The 24,395-nt window shown below is 34.4% G+C and overlaps 1 protein-coding gene across 1 annotated transcript in view; it reads right to left on the reverse strand.

The window, feature by feature from the left end:
- The window catches only part of SPOCK3 (SPARC (osteonectin), cwcv and kazal like domains proteoglycan 3), a 447,562-nt gene that overhangs the window by 12,124 nt on the left and 411,043 nt on the right, over window positions 1-24,395 (reverse strand). The window contains exon 8 of the mRNA XM_045798692.2: window positions 26-247. Within this exon, the coding sequence (XP_045654648.1) occupies window positions 26-247 (222 nt within the window). The remainder of the gene's footprint in view (window positions 1-25; window positions 248-24,395) is intronic.

Raw genomic sequence — 24,395 nt, forward strand, 5'->3', positions numbered from 1 at the left:
CATCAGTAGGTGTCTCATCTTTTACCTTGCTGTCTCTGGAAGCAGTAGCACCATTCATTGTTAGATATCAAACTGTCCTTGTATGTGTCACAAGAATTGAAGAATGCCTTGGTACACTGTTCATTCTTATCAAGGTAAATGCTTCCAAGCTCTGACTGGTCCAGTAGCAGGTCATAGTTTGTATCAAGTCTGTTAAACATCCAGCCAAGTGAATCCTTGCAAATTGGCAAAATACTGGTATCGAATCCTAAAGGCAAAGGTAGAAAATAATTAGCTAAATCTAAAAGTCAAGCAATATAAAGGAGCATAATAGTTGGTTCCTGTCAGAGCACCTACTCAACAGTCAGAAATAAGGCTTTAAACTCATCTTGGGTAATTCATTTCAAAGTAAAGTGGGGATGGTAATGCTTACCTTTTAGGATAGTTATAAGGATTAATTAACCAGAATACAAAGCAGTTAATAGCAACTAGTCATTCAATGGCACTTATTATTGTAATTATATTAGATATATTTCCATTCTTTTTAGTGTTCAAACTTTTTCTTAATAAATAGGTTGTCATGATGAATACTTTTTAGATGTATATAGGAATTACTGAATAATAATGTCCTATCAATAAAGAAATACAATTCATCTTCATCCAAAGAAATTTTACAAAAAGTAAAATTTTAACAAAAGTACAATGAACACATAATAAATAATAACATCACTAATGCTCTGTATTTTTGTGGAATCATGGTGATTGTGGTATTTCACAAGTTAATACATATCCTGAGAAAGAATAACCGTCATGTAATTTACACAGGTACTCTGTCTTCTGTTTCCCTCAAGGCAATTTTTACAATTACAAATATGCTGTAATGGGAGACAGTAGAGAGCAGTGGATGGGCACAGATACAGAGGGAAGACAGAACTGGGTTTGCGCCCAAGCGACAAACTATCAAAGTGTGGGTTTCTCTGGATGAGCCACAGGCCCCACTAAAGCTTTGTGTCCTAAATAGCATTATATGCAATGTCAGTGTTTTGAAGCATAACTTAAAAATTTACTTTCAACTATCCTTCTTTGTCAGGTTTAAACCAGCTTTAACAGGTATTTTGTTGCTGTTTTGCTATTTCCCATTCATTACAAGTGAAAGTAAAATAATACTCAGTTAACTGGTGTGAAAAAAGAGGATGTGTTTGGAGTTGTGGAGACTTTCTGAAAACTGAGTATCCAAAGAATTTAATCTTCAACAGCAGGGGTTGAAGAGTAGTTTAACCATTTATGAATGAAATTCTCACATGCAGTTAGTTTTATATTCTATTCTGGTACATAATCTATTTTGGTAAATACTTTTTATTTACTTTTTATACTCCGAGGTGTATAAATAATTGAAAATAAAGATATACATACGTAGGACTTAATTTTTAAATCCTATTTAGTATTTTTAGGATATTTAGTATTAAAATTAAATAAGTACTGACTAGGACATTTTTGGACTTAAGAAATTCTAACTTTAACCACCTTTTTGGAATTTATTTTATTAATGTTTCAGAACATGTTGTGCTTTCTATCCATGCATCACCATGCTGGGCAATGGGTATACAAAGGTAAAAGAGATATTTGGGGCGCTTTCATAAAAGCATAGAGAAAGAAATTCAGCGATTTTTTTCATTGTTTGCATTTTTCTTTTTAAAATTGTAGAATCAAAACAGAATTCTCCCACTCAAACAAATAAACAAAGAGAACACATGAATTTCTCATTTCCTATTTACTTTCGTAACCTTGGTTCTGGGAATATAGATTTGAAAATATAGATAAGGCCCTTATTCTCATGGAGCTTACTTTTAAAGCAGCATGGCTTGAGAAATTGGTTAAACCTGTTCCTACTACCAGAAATTGTCAAATGCTCCGGGATTACATGAAGAAAGACAATCTGTAAAAAACAAATATACTAACACTGCAAAACTATTTAAAGGAATGGCATTCTTGGTGTGAGATTCCCAGTATGCCTTCAGATCACACCCTCCCTCCCATCTCATTTTCTGGCACAATAGAGAAACCCGTGGTGCTATTCTGCCTTTATGAATAAAAAATATGGGAAGCAGAAAGAAGAGCTATCATCCTTTGGTGAACATTCAGTTAGTTAAGAGAGACTGTCTTCAGCCTTCACCTACTTATTGGGAATAGAGGACTCAACTGGCTTGTTTCCCCAATGCTTAGCATGAAGGTCTCACTGAGAACCCTCGTAAACTCTACAAGTGTCTGCAAGAAGGAGAGATGACATCCGATTTCCAGGTGAATGTCTACTTATCTACCTAGGGGAATGTGGGGAAAGGGCACTGGGGAAAAATAAGTGGGTGTAACAGCTGTGCAGATAAAAGGCAAAGACTACTCTGGGATTCAACCAAAGCCTGAAGGCTCATTCTCAGTGTTGGGGATGCAGAGGTAGATGAAATATAAGAAAATGTCCAGAAAAAGTGAGAAGAAGGCCAGCAACTAGGGATTCACCATCACACATCTCCTGTTTAGAGACAGGTGGTGAAGAATCAGTGGAGAGATAATGGAGCATTAGATTCCAGCAAACATACTCTGGACTGTCTCTTTCAGTGCACTATGGAATGACTGAAATGTTAGAAGCAAGGAGTGATACCATCTGATTTTTGTTTTAAAAGGAAACACTCCCTGCCATGTGAATTATACAGGAGCAAGTGCAGATATTGGGATACCAGTAGAGAGTAATTGGAATAGCCCATGTAAGAGATTTTTGGGGATTCTTTATATAATGTGTTCCCAATTGGTTGAGTTTCCTTTGACCAATCATCAATCTTTAAAATATAAATTTTATTTTATTTCTGAGTTTAATTTAATTTTTTAATTTTATTTTAATTCCAGTATAGTTAAGATACAGTATTAAGTTCACGTGTACAATATAGTGATTCAACAATCCTATATGTTTTCAGTGCTCATGGTAAGTGTACTCTTAATCTCCTTCACCTATTTCACTCATAGCCCCATGCATCTCCCCTCTGGTAACCATTTGTGTGTTCTCTATAGTTAAGAGTTAGTAAAACATACATTTTAAAATTACCCCTGCCCAGCTTTTATGATGTACTATGTCAATATCCTTGTCAATTCCCAAACCTTCATTGTTCCTATTTTTTCAATAGTGAAAGAAAAGTAGCCTTAACCTCTCAATATTTTTTGTAGCTCTCCTATGAGAACTTACTCTACAACACAGACATCAACATAAAATAATATTTCTGAAAATATAACATGCACAGATATTTAATAAATTTTAAACACAATAGAACTAAGTGTTTACCTTTTATGTTAAAAAGAAATTAAATTCTTACAGAGTGCATGTCTGGAGAATGATAAATTTGATGAAGTGTAATAATGTTTTAAATCCAGAATGTTGAGGTATCTGATTTTTATTCAGGTCACTGGCCCAGGTCCTGGCACTACCTTGCTTTATTAAGTTATTTTATTGAGACTTTAAGGTCCACATCTAGATAATAAAACCTTAAGACTGAGGAACTTTTCCCAGCGAATAGGCAGAAATGAGACAGAAAAAAAACATGGCTTTGAAGGAGGAAGGAGACCATAATCCTAGGAATGTGGGTGATGTCTAGCATCTGGGACTAGCCAAGAAGGATCAGAATACTCAGTCCTATAACTGCAAGCAATCGAATTTTTTTAAATACTTTATTTATTTATTTAAAGAGCAAGCAGGGAGTATGGGCTGGGGGTAGGGGCAAAGAATCTCCAGCAGACTCCACACTGAGTGCAGAGCTGGCCTTGCAGCAGATCCCACAACCCTGAGGTCATGACCTGAGCTGAAATCAAGCGTCAGACACTTAACTGACTCAGTCACTCAGGTGCCCCATGGAATTGAGTTTTGACAGCAACCCTACTGCTTATAGAACTGGATCCTCTTAGGGTGCCTGGGTGGCTCATTTGGTTAAGCATCTGCCTTCAGCTCAGAGTGCTCATGATCCCAGGGTCCTGGGATCGAGTCCCACATCAGGCGCCTTGCTCAGCAGAGAGTCTGCTTTTCCCTCTACTCTTCCCCTGCTCATGTTCTCTCTCTGTCTCTCTCTCACAAATAAATAAATAAAATCTTTAAAAAAAAAAAAGAAAAGAAATGGATTCTCTCCTAGAGCTTCCGGTAAGGAATGTATCCCTTCGAACACCCTAATTTTAGTGTGGGGAGACCTGTGTTGGACTTTTGACCTACAGAACTATAAAGTAATAAATTTGTGTTGCTTAAGCTACTAAATTTTTATGGTAATCTGTTACATTCATAACAGAAAACTAATGTAGTTTATGAACTATATTTTGTTTTTTGCTGGTCATCCTGGGATTTACAGTATACATCATTAACTTAAAACTGTCTACCTTCAAATAATATTGTACCACTTCACCTATGTGGTAAGAAATTTGTCAGAGTATCCTTAAGTCCTTTACCTTCTCACAGTCTCAATGTGAAAACGACATACAAGGGAGTATTTCCCACTAACCCAGTATATCCACCTTCCTCCCAGGTTCTCAATGATAAAGACCTGTGAGAACTGCAATTAAGACTTAATCCAATAAATCCCAAGATTTTGTAGAAAATCATGCAAAATTAGTATATTTATGAATTTTTATAAATGATCCCATTTTATTTATACTCACATAAAACACATAGGCGGATATCTATAGCAATTTTATCTATAATTACAAAACTGGTGACAACCCAAATATCTTTCAGCTGGTGAATGGATAAACAAAGGATTATGTATCTATATAGTGAATAGGGTACACATTGGTGTTAGGGCTAAATTAATTCCAGATTAAAGGTCTGTTCTGTGCCTGCCATTCAAAGATTAAAAGCTATTCTTAAAAGAATCAAGTTGATGCCAGGTTATTTAATTTCATGACAGAATAAAATAGAACGCTGTAGAGAAATACCACAAAATCCAGGATCCAATAATTTAAAATTCACAATGTTCGGATCCAGTTAAAATTGACCAAACATGCCAAGAAGTATAAAAATATGGTCCATAATTTGGAGAAAACATAATCTTGAAAATACACCCAAAATTACAATGATGATGGGATTAGTATACATGGATTGTAAAAATAACTATATTTTTCTTCACTATTCTGAATGCATCTATATTGTTGTGTCTGAATTATAATGTGACCCCCTAAGTATAGCAATTAGAAGCATGTCTGTGTGTGTGTCTGTGTGTAGAGGATTTATACATGGAATGCTCTCATTGTCATCAAATATGATCAAATCTGCTAGTTTATCTAGGAAGATGAGAGAGAAAAAATAACTAAGGGGCAATTTAAATTTATAAATTGAAACATGATATTAGGAATTTGATAAAACAGAATACTCAAAAACAACCCTGAGAGTCTGAATATTGCTTAAAATTACCTTATTACAAATTTGTAAATAATATACATTTGTGTAAAAATTAAGAGTGGATTCAGAATGTTCGGTATGATTCTACATGTGGTGAACTTAAGGACTTTGACATCCCTTGACTTTATTAAAGTTACTTCTTAGATCATTGTTTTTACAAAGCTCTCCTCTCTTGAATATTACTATTCTCACAAAATGTTATGATAGTTTTCTAAGTAGAGATAACTCAGAGCTCAATCTGTAATTGATGTAATGTTTGGGATATACATATTTTCAGTGATGTTAAAAATAATAAATATGCAGGGCACCTGAGTGGCTCCTGTTAAGTGCCTGCCTTCAGCTCAGATCTTGATCTCAGGGTGATCAAGCGTGCATCAGGCTCCCTGCTTGGTGGGCTTTTCCCTCTGACCTCTGAGTCTGCTTCTCCCTCTGACCCTCCTCATGCTCCTGCTTTCTCTCTCTGTCTCAAATAAATAAATAAAATCTTAAAATAGATAGATAGATAGGTATGTGGATTAAATCAATGTAGGAAGAATATTCTACAAAAACAATCAAGTTAAAAAGCACAAAATCACCACATTTATACATCGACAAGGATGGGAACTACATTTACAATGACTGAGGTTGACTCATTTACTCCCCCCCCCCAGTTTTATTGAGATACATGTAATTGACTTAAAACATTGTTTTAGTCCAAGGTATACAACATTAGTGACTTGATATATGAATGTATTGCTAAATGATTACCACAGTAAGTTTAGTTAACCCATCACCTCACATAGTTACAAATTTTTTTCTTATGATGAGAACTTTTATGATCTACTATCTTAGCAGCTTACAAATATATAATACAGTACTGTTAATCAGAGTCACCATGCTGTACATTACATCCCCAGATTTTGTTTATCTTATAACTGGAAGTTTTTACCTTTTGACCAATTTTACTCATTTTTCACATGCCCCACCCCCTGCCAATCTCTCACCTCTGGGAACCACCAATCTGTTTTCTGTAGCTATAAGTTTGTTTTGTTTTGTTTTGTTGTTGTTGTCTTTTTTTTTTTTCCTTACAAATGAGACCACAAGGCGTTTGTCTTCCTCTGTCTATTTTACCAATATTTGGGATTTTAAAGTAAATTTAAGTAAAGCCTTTGAATTTATCTATGTTATAAAATTGTTATTCTTAAAATACTTTCAACACTTAAACTAAAATTTTTATCATAAGACTATCAAAGATGACCTAAAAAAAGTGATATTTTGTTTCACAGTATTATTCAATTAATTATGTTTTTATAACAGATTTTTTTTAGCAATCAATAATAGGATTCTAGGATTTAAAGCTACTTTGCAGTGTGTTGAAAATAATCACAGTTGACCTTGTAGAAGATAATATTTAACTCTTAAGACATTTACCACATTCTCTCCTATTTATTCATTCAATTTTTTCAGTCTTCATTTGTTATCCTTTTACCTATCCCTTAAATATTGGTCTTGTTAACATTTATTTCCCAGTTGATACATTTTTAATTTAGTCCACACTAGTCATCTTGGGGTGCTCATTCACTTATATTTAACCAACATGAGTCATAACTCATGATCTATATGACCAGTCCACCCACCTTTTTGAGCCTCATACAACACAAGTATAAGCACAGGTACACATACATTATATTTTAACTAGCACATTGATTACATAATGCACATACACACACATCTTGGACTAGTTAGTGCTTATAGGATATGATCTGAATCCATGTTTGTTTTTGTTTTGTTTTGTTTTGTTTTCTCTCTGATGCATAGTTGTTCATTGGTGGGTTTTCTCTGAAGAACTCCTCTGGAAAACTTAGGTGGTCCCATAATTTCTTCATCTCAGCCTCAGGTAACAAAAAAATTGCATTGTCCCTTTAAGGTTACTATTTAATAACTACTATATTATTAACAGACTGAAACAAATGTGGGTAATTGGCATTTCAAAATGTCTAATTTCATGTAATGGTCACAACTACAAAATGATTCTTCTTTTCCCCAGCTGGGGATTTTGCAGATGCAAAGTCAAGTACAGGGAATATGATATTTCCTTAATCCTCCACTTTTCTTCTAACTCTCTTTTCCCATCTTCTTTATGATGACCTCCAGTTTTGGAGTGAATGGATGAAAGATACATAAGTTTGGGCAAAGGGGTTCTTACCAAATTGATGACTTATTAGGAAGGTATTATGCCTTATAGACCTATTAGGTTTTTAAATCTATTTTTCTTCTAGATCCTTTTTTCGGGGAGGATTCCCTGGGTCCCCAGTGTGATATGTGATATTTTCATGTAATTTGTAATATTTTCATTTGGTTGCCCCCCACCTCTTAGTGTCTAATATCTGGTGATCCATTTTTCTGTCAGGGTTTACTCAGTATTCAAAACAGCTCTCATGGGAAGAATTTACATTGTTTCTCACGCATATGACTCAAATATTGTCCACAGTAAATATCTTTGCACTTTCTGTCCAGAAATACAATTCCAAAACAGCAGTAACTTTCCTTTGCTTCGACACCAAACAAGTAAACAGCTTACGGCTATCTTTGACTTGTAGGCTTTCCTGGTGAAATTCAGGCCATCTCCCACTTGTCTGGAAACACACACAGAACAGTAGTTCTGTTGAAATCTGTCTCTCTTGAAATAAAGGGAAGCACCTTCATCTTCTAGAGGACCAGTGAAATCATAGTACAGCTCTTTCCAATGAAACCCTTTGATCAATGCTGTTGCCATCTTTGCTCTATTTACTCTTTTAGAACTTCCTTTGGATCAATATTTTAGGGGCAATTGGCCTACATCTACACAATGTAGATTAGCGTTTGTTTGAATAACCAGGGATGTGGATCTTAGAAGTGTTATCTTTAGAATTCTTCTTACCACACTGTCTCTAAAGGCAGAATATTTTAGCAGAAATATCAAAGAAGTGAAGGTATGAATAATCTGGGCTGTGGAAGGTGAAAAGCGTTCCAGGTAGAAGAAATAGCAAGCAAAAAGGATCTAAGGTCAGGCCATGCTTGATGCTGCTGTATAAGAGAAAGAACCAATATGACTGGAGTTGAATGAATGAGGAAAAAGTTGCAAGAAATTAGGTTAGAGGATCAATGGTCTACTCACTCACACAGGTCACAATGAAGACTTTGGCTTTTACTGGGAGATCTTCCCATCTGTCTCTACTCTTTTTCTCAAGGATGGCTCTCAGGTGATTGGTCTGACCTACTGAAATAATGAACTTAACATTTATTGATTTGAGGAAGACACAAAAACAGATTTAAATGGGAGGGTGTTTAAATTGGACTTTTGCCATGCTGGGAAGTTGAATATAAGATTCTGAATATCAGGGCTAGAAATGCAATGTTGGAAATCATCTGTGTATATTTTATATTTTAAATTGGATACTGAACAAAATCATAACACCACTTATCACATCTAGAAGAAAAATATTTTCTTAGGGACTACCAATATTAGTTATCAAATAGATGATGAATGATGAGAAAAGGAGATTCAGAAGGAGGGGCTCATGAAGTAAATGGGGTCTTTTTATTCACTACTATATCCTAAATGCCTGAGGCAATGTTTGGCAAATAGTATGGATTCAAAAATATTTCATAAATGGCAATTAAATGAATTAAGTGGTAAGTACATATCAGATAGTATAAAGGTGGGATACACATATATATAAGGAAGACACAATATGGAACATACAAATATACACTCAAAAAACAACATACAACACAAAGAGCTGAGTTCTAGAGTAGGTGTTATATACAAGCAGAGAAAATAGTGAGAGGTGTCAGCAAGGTAAAGTAGGATGTAACTACCAGAGGTGAGATTTGAAAACAAAAAACACACAAACAAACAAAAACCCAGTAACAGTACTTTGTGTTGGAGGGAAATTAGATGTAGGGGAGAAAATGTAAAGGTAGATGAGTAAGTTTCTGCTGGTTTCATGAGAAAATTTTTTATTATTTAAAAAGAAACCTGGAAAACTAGTCAGTGAGTTTATTATCTTCTTAGATAACATTAAAAACTTTGGACACTAGAAGGTTAAGTTTGTTTTGAGGTAGTCAACACATTTAGGGAAAGATAACCCAAAACAGTACAATGGTTCATTATTAGCTCAAAAAAGGCATGTAGGAAGGGAAACACTGAGACAACCCTCACTCAAGAACTCACTTGAGCAAAAGACCAATATCCCATGCATAACCGTGAACAGTGCTAGAAAGACAAGAGTATCCTTCACTTGGGACAAGAAAAAAAAATTCACTATGTAGCACCACCTGAATTTTCAACCACTTATATATTCCATGACTTATCAAATATTTAGCACAAGGAAATCTTCAGTTAAAGAAATAGATAATTATCATGGAAATAAATGGTTTACTTATGAGAAGCATCTACTTAAAATATTGTTATAGGAACATATCTTTATTATGAAAAACGAGGGGCACTAAAAGAAACATTTGTTGTTAATTATGAAAAGTATGAATATTTTAAATATGGTTTTAAAAAAAAAATCTCAAGATACTAAAACCTGGGTAAATTTTTGAAATTTTCAACATTTAACACTAAGACTAATAAATATAAGTAATTTGACATAGAAGGAATTAAATAAGCAAAAATCTTTCTCTGGAGAGTTGGTATATTTTATCAATATAACTTAATTCAAGAAAGCTTTAAATACATATATTAATCCCACTCTATATAAGTTATTTGTGCTTACAAAAAAGGAAACAAAAATTCATTCAAAATATTATTATAAAGGCCAAATAATAGTAATTTTTTGGAATACTTCTAAAATCTTTAGCAAAATTAAATAAGAAAATATTCTCTGTGCAAATGTGTTAATTTGTGTGTACAAGTATATCAGAGGCATATCACAACCCAAAAGAATTATACTTGAACTGATTTAATGTTACTTGAATTCTGAGAGATCCTTTGGAAGATTACATGATGAGCCAAAGAACATAAGTTTAAAGTTCAGAGTCCATAAAATCTATACTCAAATCCCTTTACCACTTATTAATTATGTGACTTTAGGTTTTGCCTCTTAACCTTCTTCAACTATAACGAGGGACAAATAAATCCACTTTGCAAGGTTGTTGTAGGGACTATATAAAATAACATAAATGATTGCTTTTTGTGACTGAATCCCATGGGACTGGTACTAGATTACAACGGTCTAGACGCAAGCTCCACGTGGTACTCACTAATGGGTAGAACCTACTTGCTCATCCTGCCCCTTTTTCCTCCCACACTCACCAATTCTTATAATCCTTTGGAGAGCACCATAATCCCCATGAAACATCTAAAATCATTCAAGAAACATCTAGTGATGTCTGTTTTCTTCAAAGATGTGTCACAAATTTCTGAAAGGCAAAAGCTATCAGACACAGTCTTCATAACTGAGAAAACATCTCTCAATATTCCCTGAATGTTTATGCTACAGTAGAAAATGAGGTTATCCACTTCTAGAATGTAAACACATAGCAGTTCACTTTCTAATCTTATGAAATAGCAAGCCTATATTAACAACTGCATTTGCTTAGTCAGCAACTATATTAGCATAACTGCGATTACCATAAAACAACGTAAAACCATTCAAATGAAAGCAAAAACTCAGGAAATGTAGATTTCAAAACATATTCAAAATGACGGAAGGACTGTGCTCACTTATGAAAGTTTAAAATGTTAAAAAGTACCATAATACCAAAAATAAATAAATTAATTAAAAGACTGCTAGATTTGGGAAAAGAGTCGGGGCACACAAGAGTAAGTAATTAGAAGTAAAATAGCGTTTTAGGCCATACTGGCTTCAATACATGCTATGCTCCTAGATCTTCTAGATTCAAAGAGAGATAAGACAAAACTCTTCTCCCCAACTTGTCATTTAAATAGTGATTTTAGATCTTATTTCCAGTAATGGCTGAGTAACATTTACTGGACTGATGCTCCTACTCATAAATCATTAAACTCTGCACATATTTAAAAAAAAAAAAAACCCAGGAAGGAACTGAACAGTGATTAAGAAACTGACAGATTCTGGTGGATAGTCCACATTTTTAAAAGGAAGGTTATATGGAGTGAATTCTCAATTTTTGCTGTTTTTTAGCCTGGGAACAAACAGAGTTGGCATGGGAGAAGGGAGGGGAGCCTGGGTGGCTCAGTCAGTTAAACATCTGCCTTCTCCTCAGGTCATGATCCCAGGACCCTGGGATCGAGCCCCACGTAGGGCTCCCTGCTCAGCTGGGAGCCTGCTTCTCCCTCTCCCTCTGCCTGCTGCCCCCTGCTTGTGCTCTCTCTCTCTCTCTTTCTCTGTTGAGTAAATAAAATCTTTTTTTTTTTTTTTTTAAAGGCAGGAGGGACACTGGCGGAAAAATGATTCAGACATTCTAGCCTGGGAAATTAGAAAATTGTGTATAACCATTGAAAATCAAGAGAGAAATCCAGGCAGAAAAAAAGCCACAGGGCCAGGTACTTTCTGCCTTAGATTACGATGACCCAGCAATCTCACACACACACTGTGGACTCCAATCACCTTCACTAGAGACTACACATCTGAATTGAGATTAGAGCTGGAACCCAAGAAATTGAGTTTTCTTTTTGATTCCAACAAAATTAATCATCTGCTAAAATAAGAAATGCTCATGGGACTAAAATAACATAATAAAGCATTCCACCATTAATATCCATAACATCTGGAACACCACCCAGAATTATGAGACATGTGAAGCACCAGGGAAATTGGACATGTTTTTAAAAAGAAAAGAGAATCAATTGAGAATGCATCTGAAATGAGATCTAGTTGTTGGAATTAGCAGACAAGATTCTAAAGCAACTAAAATAGCTATCTTTAAGGAAGAGAGGAAAATATGCTGGTAATAATTACAGTGATAGGAACTATTATTAGAGAAATAGAAATTGTAAGAAAGAGCTAAATGGAAATTCAAGAACAAAATAGCAAAGCAACCTACAAAACATTAAAAAAAATCACTAGATGGATTCAACAGCAGAAATGAGTTCACAGAAAAAAACTTAACTTGAATATGGATCAATTGCAATGATATAATGTGAAGAAAAGCGAGGAAAGAAATGAACAGTGCCTAAGAAATGGCTGGATAATACATGGAGTACAGCACAGAAGAGAAAAAGAAGAAAAACAGTGCAAATATAATAATAATAATTATAACAATAATAATTTGAGAAAATAAAAGTAGAAGTTTTGCTTAAATATCTAAATTTACAGATTAAAGATTACAATAATTTTCAAGCAAAATAAACTCCAAAAAAGGCCATTTCTAGTCTAACTCTTAAGACCTGAACATAAACACCCACTTGAAATCAGCAGGAAGAAAATGACTTATCATAATTAAACAATGATTCAATTAAAGCCTGGCATCTCAACAGGCTTTAATTGTGAAGTCCAAGAAGAGTTGAATAATATCTTTACATGAGGAAAGAAAAATATTTTTAAATACACTTTAAAAAAAATCTCCATCCAGTGAAAATAATCTTCTGGAATGAAGGCAAAGACTCCCTGGTTTCACCTAGGGAGAAAGTTGAGAAGAGTATTACTCTCACCCTAACAATAAGAAAAATATTGGGGGCGCCTGGGTGGCACAGCGGTTAAGCGTCTGCCTTCGGCTCAGGGCATGATCCCAGTGTTCTGGGATCGAGCCCCACATCAGGCTCCTCCGCTATGAGCCTGCTTCTTCCTCTCCCACTCCCCCTGCTTGTGTTCCCTCTCTCACTGGCTGTCTCTATCTCTGTCAAATAAATAAAATCTTTAAAAAAAAAAAAAAAGAAAAATATGAATAATCTACAAAACCCCAATTATTTGGAACCCATCAGCGACTCTGTATCTCTGGGCAATGCAATAACTCAGAATCTAAAACCAGGCATCTGTCTCTGAGAAGAGCTGCGGTGAGAGCATAGCTCACCTGAGACAGCCATGGAACACTATATAAGCTAACAAGGAGAATTCAGCTAAAACCTTCAATGACTTGCTAAAACCTGAGTAGAAATTAGCACGACAATAAACAACCCCTAGAAGCCACAAAAAGCAGAGGCATCTATAACCATTGACAGATTTTATTCCAAAAACCTCAGCAAATGCTTTCAAGGAAGATTTAGGGTAGGGTAAGAGAGCTAATAAAGCCACCTAAGAAAGGTATGAGTGCCCAACCATATCCTGTATCCCTTATGGAACAAAGCCCTACGTTACTAGGGAAAAGAGGAATACTCTGTCACCCTGTGGATATAGGTGAGGATACATTGCACCCAGAATATTGGAAAAAACAAACAGCTGTCTCTGAATAAGAGGCAGGACAATGTCCTGAGTATAGATCGTTAGGGAACTCCTGCACTGAAGGAGGGATAGGATCTCTGAGAAGATTCCACCTCTGAGACCCAGGTACACATCACCTGCCTAAGGCTATACCTTAACAAGAATACAAAGGAATGCCCCTTCTATCTGGATGCCCAAGTGTTGAATAATAAGAACCAAGAGTCTACCAATAGTGGAGGAAGGAGATTGTGGTGAAGGGGACACTCTCTAAGATTTAGTTGCAAAGGAAAAATATGAAGAAGCAAGTGGAGAAAAAGAGTACAGCAACTTAGCCTCACGATAAGCACACAGCAACACAGAGGCATTTGAAGCCTCAAGATGCACTGAGGGTAACAATAATAAACCCAAACCAAAACCTAGTTCTATATATGACTAGATCTATTCAATCAATCATCATACTAAAGTCCAGGCAAAAAAAAAAAAAAAAAGAAAGAGGCATCTTTCTTTTTAGGCATAAATATTATTTATCTCCATCTCTGCTATCCTATATAATATATCCAATTTTAAGCGAAGAAATAGAGACACACAAATGAAAAAGGAAAAAGATTTGAAAAAAATTGCCAAGAGACAAAGTACTTAATGGAATCAAACTCAGGTATGACAGATGTAGTAACTATCAGAGAAATAATTTGAAATTAATATGACTAATGGATTAAAGGTTAAAGTATAAAAGCAATATTTGCATTGGAACTGCAGATGGAAACAATAACAAACAAACAGACATGCCAGGAGAAGGGGAAGGAGGGTAAGGAGAAGACAAAGGATGAGGGAGAGGAGGAGAAAAACAGAACATACAAGAGCTGCCGGTCATTATTAAACAGTCCAACAGAAAAGTAATTGAAATTGTAGAAGAAGAGAGAAAAAAGGGTAGAAGAAATATTTCAAGACTTAATGGAGAATTTTCCAAAATTAATGAAATACATTAAATCACAAAGATAAGAATCTTAAAGAACTCCAAACAGGTAAGTACCAACCAAGCAAACAAAGGAAGGAAAAAAAACCTACACACATCAGAGTCAAACTGCTCAAGACCAATTCATAAGGAGAGAAATCTTTAAAGCAGCTAAAGGCAAATGCATTTTCCTATAGAGGAACAAAGAAAAGAGATTGATCACAGACTACTAAACTGAAACTGTACAAGCCAGAACACGATGGAAAGACAGCTGTAATGTGCTGAAAGATAAACAGAGCCCAAGACCAAAAATTCTTTACCCAGAGAAAATATCTTTGGAAAAGGAGGGTGAAATACCTTTAAGCATACAAAAATGGGAGAAAATTTATTTAAAGCACATGTGAACTATAAGACAGAAATTCTTTAGGCAGAATACATATGATACTAGGCAGAAATTGAATTGTTAGAAAGAAATAAACCAAAAAGCCCTGAAGAATTCTGGAAGTGTCATAGATGAAGATGCATATGAAATTTGTACTTTTTTATTTCAAAAGTTTTAAAAGATAATTAAATGTCTATGTTCATTTGTTTTGTTTTTTAGATTCCACATAAAAGAAAACTCATTGGGGTATTTGTCTTTCTCTGTCTGACTTGTATCACTTAGTATAATACCCTCTAAACCCATCCATGTTGTCACAAATGACAAGATCTCATTCTTTTTAAAATTTGAGTAATGTTCCATTGTATACATATCCTACATCTTCTTTATGCATTCCTCTATCAGTGGACACTGGATTGCTTCCAATTCTTAGCTGTTGTAAATAATGTTGCAATAAACATAGGGGTGCATATATCTTTTCAAATTAATGTTTTCATTTTCTATATGTAAATACCCAGCAGTGGAATTACTAGATCATATGGTGTTTCTGTTTTTAATTTTTTGAGGAACCTCCATACTGAGAAACAAACCAATAAATACAGACTCTTAAATACAGAGAACTGGTGGTTGCCAGAGGGAGGTGGATGGGTGGATTGGTGAAAGAGATAAAGGGGATTGAGAAGTACAAATTCCACTTATAAATCAAATAAATCACAGAGATGAAAAGTATAGCAGAGGGAATATAGTCAATTATATTATAATGTTGTATGGTGACAGATGGTGACAGCACTTACCATGGTGAGAACTGAATAATGTACAGAATTGTTGAATCAGTATGGTCTACACTTGAAATGAATATAGCATGATATGTTAATTATACTTCAATAAAGCTAAATAAAAATCATGGAATGTCTAATCTTAAGTTATTAGCAATATGTGTTTGTATCATATATTAAAACAAAACATATGTCAAAATAGCACAAAAGATGGGATAAATTGAGAATTATAAGTACTTCTAATACATTTATAAAATGGGAAAATAATATTTGAAGGTAGATTGTGATAAATTAAATTTTTATCTTGTAAATCCTAGTGTAACCATTAAAAAACTTTCATGAGGAAGTAAAAATAATAAACCAAGAGTAGAAATAAAATTAAATCATAAAAATACTTACTTGGTCCAAAATAAAGCATCGTAAGAAGAAAAAATGGGCAAAGAAGAGGTGGAAAAGAGAAAACACCTAGCAAGAAAGTACATTATAATGAAACCATATAATTAATTATATTAAATGTAAGTAATGTAAGCATATCAATTAAAATACAAAAAATATATCAAAATACAAAAAATACCCCAAACTCTAACTATATATTGTTCTCAAGCAAATCATTTTAAATAAAATGACATAGTAGGTCGAAATAAATAGGCTGGAAAAATACACCAGGCAAACACTAATGGAACAAAAGCCAGACTGACAATACTAATAATATATTTGACTTCAGAACAAGGAATGTTATCACAATAGAAAGAGACATTTCATAATGATAGATATTTCAATAAGAAGATGTAACAACCTGAATGTATCTGTATCTAAAATGAAGTTTAAAATTCATGAGAAAAAAAACTGACAGAACTGACTGGAGGAGTAGACAAATTCCCATTTTTACCTGGAGACCTCAACACTACTCTATAAATAATCAATAGAACATGTAGAGAGGAAAACAGTAAGGGTATTAGAAAATCTGAACATTATCAACAAACTTAAATTGCTTTATATTGATAAAACACTCTAACAGGGGCGCCTGGGTGGCTCAGTCATTAAGCGTCTGCCTTCGGCTCAGGGCATGATCCCAGAGTCCTGGGATAGAGCCCTTCATCGGGCTCCCTGCTCCGCTGGGAGCCTGCTTCTTCCTCTCCCACTCCCCCTACTTGTGTTCCCTCTCTCACTGGCTGTCTCTCTCTGTCAAATAAATAAATAAAATCTTAAAAAAAAAAAAACCCAACAAATATTAGCAGAATACTAGTTCCTTTCAAGTGCATATGAAACATATTCTAAGCCATAAAACAGATCATAAAAAATTTTAAAGAAGTGAAATCATACAAAATATATCAGAACATAACAAAATCATAATAAAAATGAATAACAGAAAGAACTAACAAAAATATACGGGGAAGTTAAACAGAAAATACACACATAGCATGGATTAAATAATTGCGAAGATATTATTTTAATTCAGTGAGGAAACAAGAGCTATTGCCAGAATCCTGTCTCACATGAAGGAATTATGGCTGGCTTAAAGATTCAAATGCAAAAATATATACATTAGAAGATATCCAGGGCACTTTTTTTTTTATGAGAGAACTTTCTTAAGGAACATAAACTAAGAACTTTTAAATCAAAATAGCGAAGATGTAGTGAGAAAATACATGAAATACAATAAAGGATTAAAAAGTTAATAATGGGTGTGTAGTAATAATAATCATGCAGTTGTATACCATATATAGTATGATCTCATTTATATGAAAAATTTTATGAATATATGTTATATGAGAGTAAAGTAGGATTGGAAAACCAAATATACCAAGCTCCTAACAGTTTTTTACCTCATGATGGAAGGAATGGATTGGATTGATAAGAGGATATTAACTCTCTTAAGTATACCTTCACAAGTCATTTTTAAAAATAGTCATGTATTGTATGTGTGATTAAAATATATAGTATGTAAAAATGAAAGAAATAGAAAAAATCAACATCAAATATATGTTTCCTCCATATCTGTGAAATGTTAAAATAATTTAACACTCGTTAATGTCTCAAAAGAATCATCATGAAATTAATTGCTTTTTTTTTATTGGCTAGCATATGGTCCAAGGATTGCTGTGGTGTGTAGAACCATTTATTTCCACATTAAATAACCCCAGAGAGTAATACTTTTGAACAATTTTATTTCCTTTTTATTTATACTTTACCCCTTTGTTTTAGTTATCACATCTTGATGCTTTTAAGATATGTATTATGCACACATTCCAGGCATTCGAATGTTCCTCAACTGGCATTGGAGTAAAATTCAGTAGAAATAATGCTTGTGTTATAAAAAAAGAAACTGTATGCATATGAAATGTTTGTATTAATATTATGTTTTATATTTCTGCACAGTATTGTTTTTAGATCTCTTTGTTGTAGTGTTTTTGGGAAGAAGGTGTTTCATTTTTGACGTGGTTCTAACAGTTCAAATTACTGGGTAAATATGCTCTGAACATCCGACACGATTATATTTTGAAATGAAGGTATTCATTTCGTTGAAACAAAATGTCATAAACTTGACAATTTTTCACTCACCCTGTAAGAAACAACCACCTGTTAATGATCCCAAAATTTCCAATGCTAATTGTAATTTCTTTGGATACACAGTTACTAAAGACTAGAGACTCACCAAAAGTTTGGTGCCTAACAAATCCAACTGGAATATTTCCCAGGACACAACTGTAACAAAATGATTTTATTATAATATTCATTCATTTAGCAACTTTATTTTATAATTGTATTTTTAATTTATATAGAATTATATTAATTTAGCTAAATATGAAATTTCTATAAAATTATAATATCTAAATATTAAAATAATACCATAGTAATACCAAAGTGTATAATTAAATTTTATGTGGAAAGAGTTATTGTTTCTAGCAAATTAAAAAAGAAAATACCAGATGTCTCAATAATTAGAACAAAATAAGCAATGTTCTGTATCTTTCATTTTATTACCTGAAATAAGAAAGAAAATTTATCTACCAACTTTACAAATCTTTGTTTTCAAAAGATAAAGTCCCCGGCTATACCTAAAATCTCCTAATTGCATTAAAATTGGCATTGTTTTTAAGTCATCTGATTTCAAATTCAATCTTCCTCTCAATGTGAAGACAGCATGCCATAAAGTGAGCAATGTCTCTGTAAGAAATTAAAATGTATTCATTTACCCTGGGGGTTTAAGGAATTCTGTCATTTTCTCTGACTGAGGACAGCATTTGGTTCCTAGGAAAGCAAAAAATGAGACATTATCTTAATCTGAGTTAGACTGTTAATCTGAGGTTTTTGCAAATGATTCTGATGTCCTGATGCTTTCCAAATTGACAAAAATAAAATTAATACAATGTTTCTTTCAAAGAAGGATACCCCCCAACACACACCAATTGCAACCATATTAAAACACACACACACACACACACACACACACACACACACACACACACACACACACAATTGTGTATAGTATTTCTGTTCTTAAATTTTTGGAAATTTAAATAATAAAACAAAATATCCAGTATACAGATTACATTATGTACAACATATACGTATTGAGAAAAGACTCAAACAAGTATATTAATGGCATAAAGATAATAGAATCAGAGGCCAAATAGCTCGATTCCCTTCACCTTCTCATCATAAAATACATTTTAAGTTTCTACCATCTTAGTTGCTTTTCTATATTGCTCTCTGCACAGTGATAGCTCTAAAACAGAGCCAAACAAAATATACCCAAGAAACTCAACTTTTTTTTTTTTTTTAAAGTAGTCTCCATGCCCATCGTGGAGCCCAGTGCGGGGCTTGAACTCCCAACTCTGAGATCGAGACCTGAGCTGAGATCAAGACTCTGATGCTTAACCAACTAAGCCACCCAGATGCCCCAAGAAACTTGATTTTGTATGTAAAGTAGACATAGGTTGTTAAAAAATAATGGCAAACTTTACCAGCTTGCTTAATTTCTTAAAAAGCTATAACATTATTGATCTTTTCTGTCAACTGAAAACATTTAACTATGAAATATTTACACTATCCAAGATTCAGATAAACAATCAATTCTTCTTAGGGAATGGCAATACTATGTTTCATGTAATTGCTGTAATAAAATTTGGTCAGTTAAAAACTCAGGTTAGTATCCTATTATGTTAGAGAATTGAGGGCAACTACTAAAATAACCTCTAGGAAAAAAAAAACAACAACTATTTTTCATCATACCGTAAAAATTTTTCTGACAGTGTAATAAGATTTTTAATGTAAAAAATACACTACTAATTTAATGACCAGTATATGAGGCTAGCAAGTTTCCCCTTTTTGTGAAGCCATAGTGCACATTCAAGGTTCATTGCCTTATAAAAAGAAGTAGAGTATCTTCCTATTTAAGTTTCATCAGATCTTGACTCTTTTAGTTCAATCCTCCTGCTATCAAAGATATGTCCTCCTGGAACCTGTGTGTCCTTCGGCAATGAGGAAGCAGCTACAGGCTACTTTGTTAGTCTTAATCACTGAGTCCCTACTATGTGCCAGGGATGTTTCTAGTAGCTGGAGATACCACAGCAGAAAATTCCTGGCCTCATAGAACTTAAAGCTTTCTTTGGAATAAATGTATTTGCTGTGAAGAAAAGCAAAGCAGCATAACACTCCGGCAAATGCTCATGCTGGTGCTGTCATTTCATAGCTGGTAGAAGGGAGAATCTCTGATGCCAGATATTTAAGCAACAAGCAGAATGAAGTGAGAGAGTACAGAGAACAGGGTGAAGTGTTCTTGGACTCTCAAAAAAACAGCAAATATGAAGAAAGTATCTCTATTATGAGGAACTGCATTAATCAAAAATCCCATAATACCTTCTAGAACCCACCGAGAGGTCAGCAGGCAATGGTTAGACCACAAGAGCAATTTGTACTAATTGCTTTTAGCAATCTGGCTTCTGAATAGGAAAAAAAAAAAATGAAGCTAGAGAACATATTACATATTCTGTATTCAGCTTCAGGATCATTAGCAGCTCTGTAGTTCATATATAATGAGGCTGGGTTATGAGACTATGATATAAAGGAAAACAAGATATTGTGGTTTAATTTGTATTTTTGCCCATTATATCACTGCAGAAAAATGAAATAGATAAAAGTTTTGCATTACTTGGGGAAAAATAATTAAGACTATTAAAGTAGGCAGATTAACCTATATATAAATGAGATGATTAAATATGAATAAAAATAGGGCAAAGTAGTGAATTTTCAGATGATTTTAATTAAGCCAACCCTTTGAGAATATTGTTTTGTAGTTCCAAAATTGGTAATTTCATTTGGTTCCACCTAACATATGCATTCATGTTCAAAAATGTTTGATATGGCGCTGGCTCTTCTTTTTTTTTTTTTTTTCCAAGATTTTATCTATTTATTTGAGAGAGAGAGAAGAGAGCACAAGCAGGGGGAATGGCAGAGGGAGAGGGAGAAGCAGGCTCCTGGTTGACCAAGGAGCCCCATATGGGGGCTGGACCCCAGCACCCTGGAATTATCACCTGAGCTGAAGGCAGACGCTTAACTGTCTGAGCCACCCAGGAGCCCTGGCACTGGCTCTTCTTTTAGACAACATTTACAGCTAGATTTTTCTGAATTGTTCCTATGAGCCTTTATTGTTCTATGTGCTTGGTTGGAAGTAGCACATATCTAAGGCTTTGTATGAAGTGAGTAGAGTGTTGAATTTTTCAGATTATTTAAGAATAGAAAGTACTGGCAAAGAAGACATGGGCTAACATCTCTTCTCCACTCTCTTCCTGCATGCCAACCAGTTCTGTGCCAACTCAGCCTCGTCTCTTGAACTCATTTATTAACTTTTTACTGTATGTTGGTCTACAAGTTTAATCAAACAGATGGAATTTTTGAGAATTGTTTTATAGGAAACTACATATTCTATTCAAAATATTCTAATAACATAGTAAACTATGATATTTCCATATATTTAAGTACAAATTGACCACTTTTTTTGAAAATTATATAAATTTAAAAGTCACTAGAGATACAGATCCATCAAAAGCCAAAAATGTATCTCAAAGGTAATACATTAAATAATGAATATTGGTTTTTAAACATTTTTCTTTGCACAATCATAAAAACATACATACATTGTGGTTCTTTCTTATGTATTTCCCCTAGCATTATTATTTTGATATTTAAATACAAGCAAGAATTCTTCTCTAAATTGTTCTTCAGATTTGTTACTCTTTCTATTTTAAAATTGAAGTTGGTTGATTAAGCATAAGAAAGGTGTTCTGACTATGGACTCTGGGAAACAAACTGAGGCCTTCAGAGGGGAGGGGGTGGGGGAATGGGATAGGCTGGTGATGGGTAGTAAGGAGGGCACGTATTGCATGGTGCACTCAGTGTTATATGCAACTAATGAATCATCGAACTTTACACCAGAAACCAGGGATGTACTGTATGGTGACTAACATAATATAATAAAAAAAAAACATTAAAAAAAAAAAAAAGAAAGAAAGGTGTTCTGACCACCCAAATGCAGCAAGCTCCTTCACCATGATTAACGTAATCCACTATCACTCTCTTCAGTCAATGAGTGTTGGAGTCTAAAGACAAATGGGTGCAAATTGCTATAGAGCTCTCTCTTCCCATGGGCTAGGTGGGTGATGGAGAACAGAATGTGGACCAAGGGTGGAGAATAGGAAGTGAGAGGCCCTAAAAACAACCCGACTTACAGAAACCTACAGACTCCTGGGGAGAAGGTCAATATCAACTCACTACATTGGGAGCTAGTTTTCATAAAGGAGACTGGGACAATCTAGGAGACACAAGAGTAAGGTAACTTCCTCCATGGCTCAGAACCAGTGGCCTTCCTGATGCTGTGAGGCAAAGCCAGTATGAGACTGTTTTCTATCCCATGTAGGACTATTGCCAATAAAAGGATGTCACCAAATAGACTGGGGCTCAGTGAGTAAACAAAAGGAAAGCACCACATATCTAAAGGGCTCAAGTAGCCAAGGAGAGAAAAATCAATTTCATGTTGAGTTCAATAAATAAGAGAAGAGACCGTCTACCTAAATTTAACATACACACACACACACATACACACACACACACACACACTCTTAAGAGTACACACACAAAAAATGTACAAAAATACCTCATAGACTGAAAAACATAATTTTCCAGCTAAGTAATTCCATGGGTGAATTGTGGAGAGAATTGCCACTGTGAAGCATCAAATTAGTGGTCTAGACAATCAAGTGCAAGGCATGTATCAAAACATAGACCAAAGATATAAAAGGATGGAAATTATGAGTGAAATAAAAGGCTAAGAGTCTCGTATTCTTGCTTGGTAGATACATGAGTCATTTATATTTAGGAATAAAGTTTGACCAAGTGCTCACAATTCCCCATTACTTAGCTACCGAACTTCGGCTTGACCAACCTTTAGCCATACTTTTCTCCTCCTCCAGACTCCTAAACTTTGGCTTTTCCACATGTTTGAGCAAGGACTAAAGCATTAAGATACAGAAAATCCCTCCTTAATTGATGTTCTGAGAATCTGCTGAGCACAGAAATATTATTTCCTGTTAAAGTACCCAAATTTTGCCACCTGCTTACCCCACACATTTGGCCTCCTCATCCACAAAAGTATTGCTGGCCCTGCTTACTTCTTCCTGCAAAAGAAAGACTTTTCTGCAAAGAGTGAAAGTTTGACTTCTTCCTTGCCAATTTGGATGTCTTTTTGTTGTCTGATTGTTGATGCTGGGACTTCTAGTACTATGTCAAACAACAGTGACAAGAGTGGACATTGCTGTCATGTTCTTGACCTTAGAAAAAAGCTCTCAGTTTTTCCCCATTGAGGATGATTAGCTGTGGGTTTTCATATATGACTTCATGATGTTGAAGTATGTTTCTTCTATTCTTACTTTCTTGAGGGTTTTTATCAAGAAAGGATGCTGTATTTTGTCAAATGCTTTTCCTGCATCTATTGAGAGGATTATATGGTTCTTATCCTTTCATTTATTAATGTGGTGTATCACATCTATTGATCTGCAGATATTAAACCACCCCTGCAGCCAAGGAATAAATCCCACTTGGTCATGGTGAATAATCCTTTTAATGTACTGTTGGATTTGATTAGATAAGATCTTACTGAGAATTTTTATATCCATGTTCATCAGAGATATTGGTCTGTAATTCTCATTTGTGATATTGGTCTTTGTCTAGTTTTGGGATCAAAGTAACTCTAGCCTCATAGAATGAGCTTGGCAGTGTTCCTTCCATTTCTATTTTTTGAGAACAGTTTCACAAGAATGGGTATTAATTCTTTATTTTACTTTATTTTTAATTTTTAATTTAAATTCAATTTATTTAACATATAGTGTATTATTAGTTTCAGGGGTAGAATTTAATGCATGTAATCACTAAATTAGGTAGTGCATGTAACATCCAGTGCTTATTACATCAAACACTCTCTTTAATGCCCATCACCCAATTACCCCATGCCCCAACCAGCTCCACTCCCAACAACCCTTGATTTGTTTCCTACAGTTAAGAGTCTCTTATGGTTTGCCTCCTTCTC

The sequence above is a fragment of the Ursus americanus genome, chromosome 13 (genome assembly GCF_024610735.1).
Source record: "Ursus americanus isolate L20-20 chromosome 13, mUrsAme1.1.p, whole genome shotgun sequence".
Lineage (NCBI taxonomy): Eukaryota > Metazoa > Chordata > Mammalia > Carnivora > Ursidae > Ursus > Ursus americanus.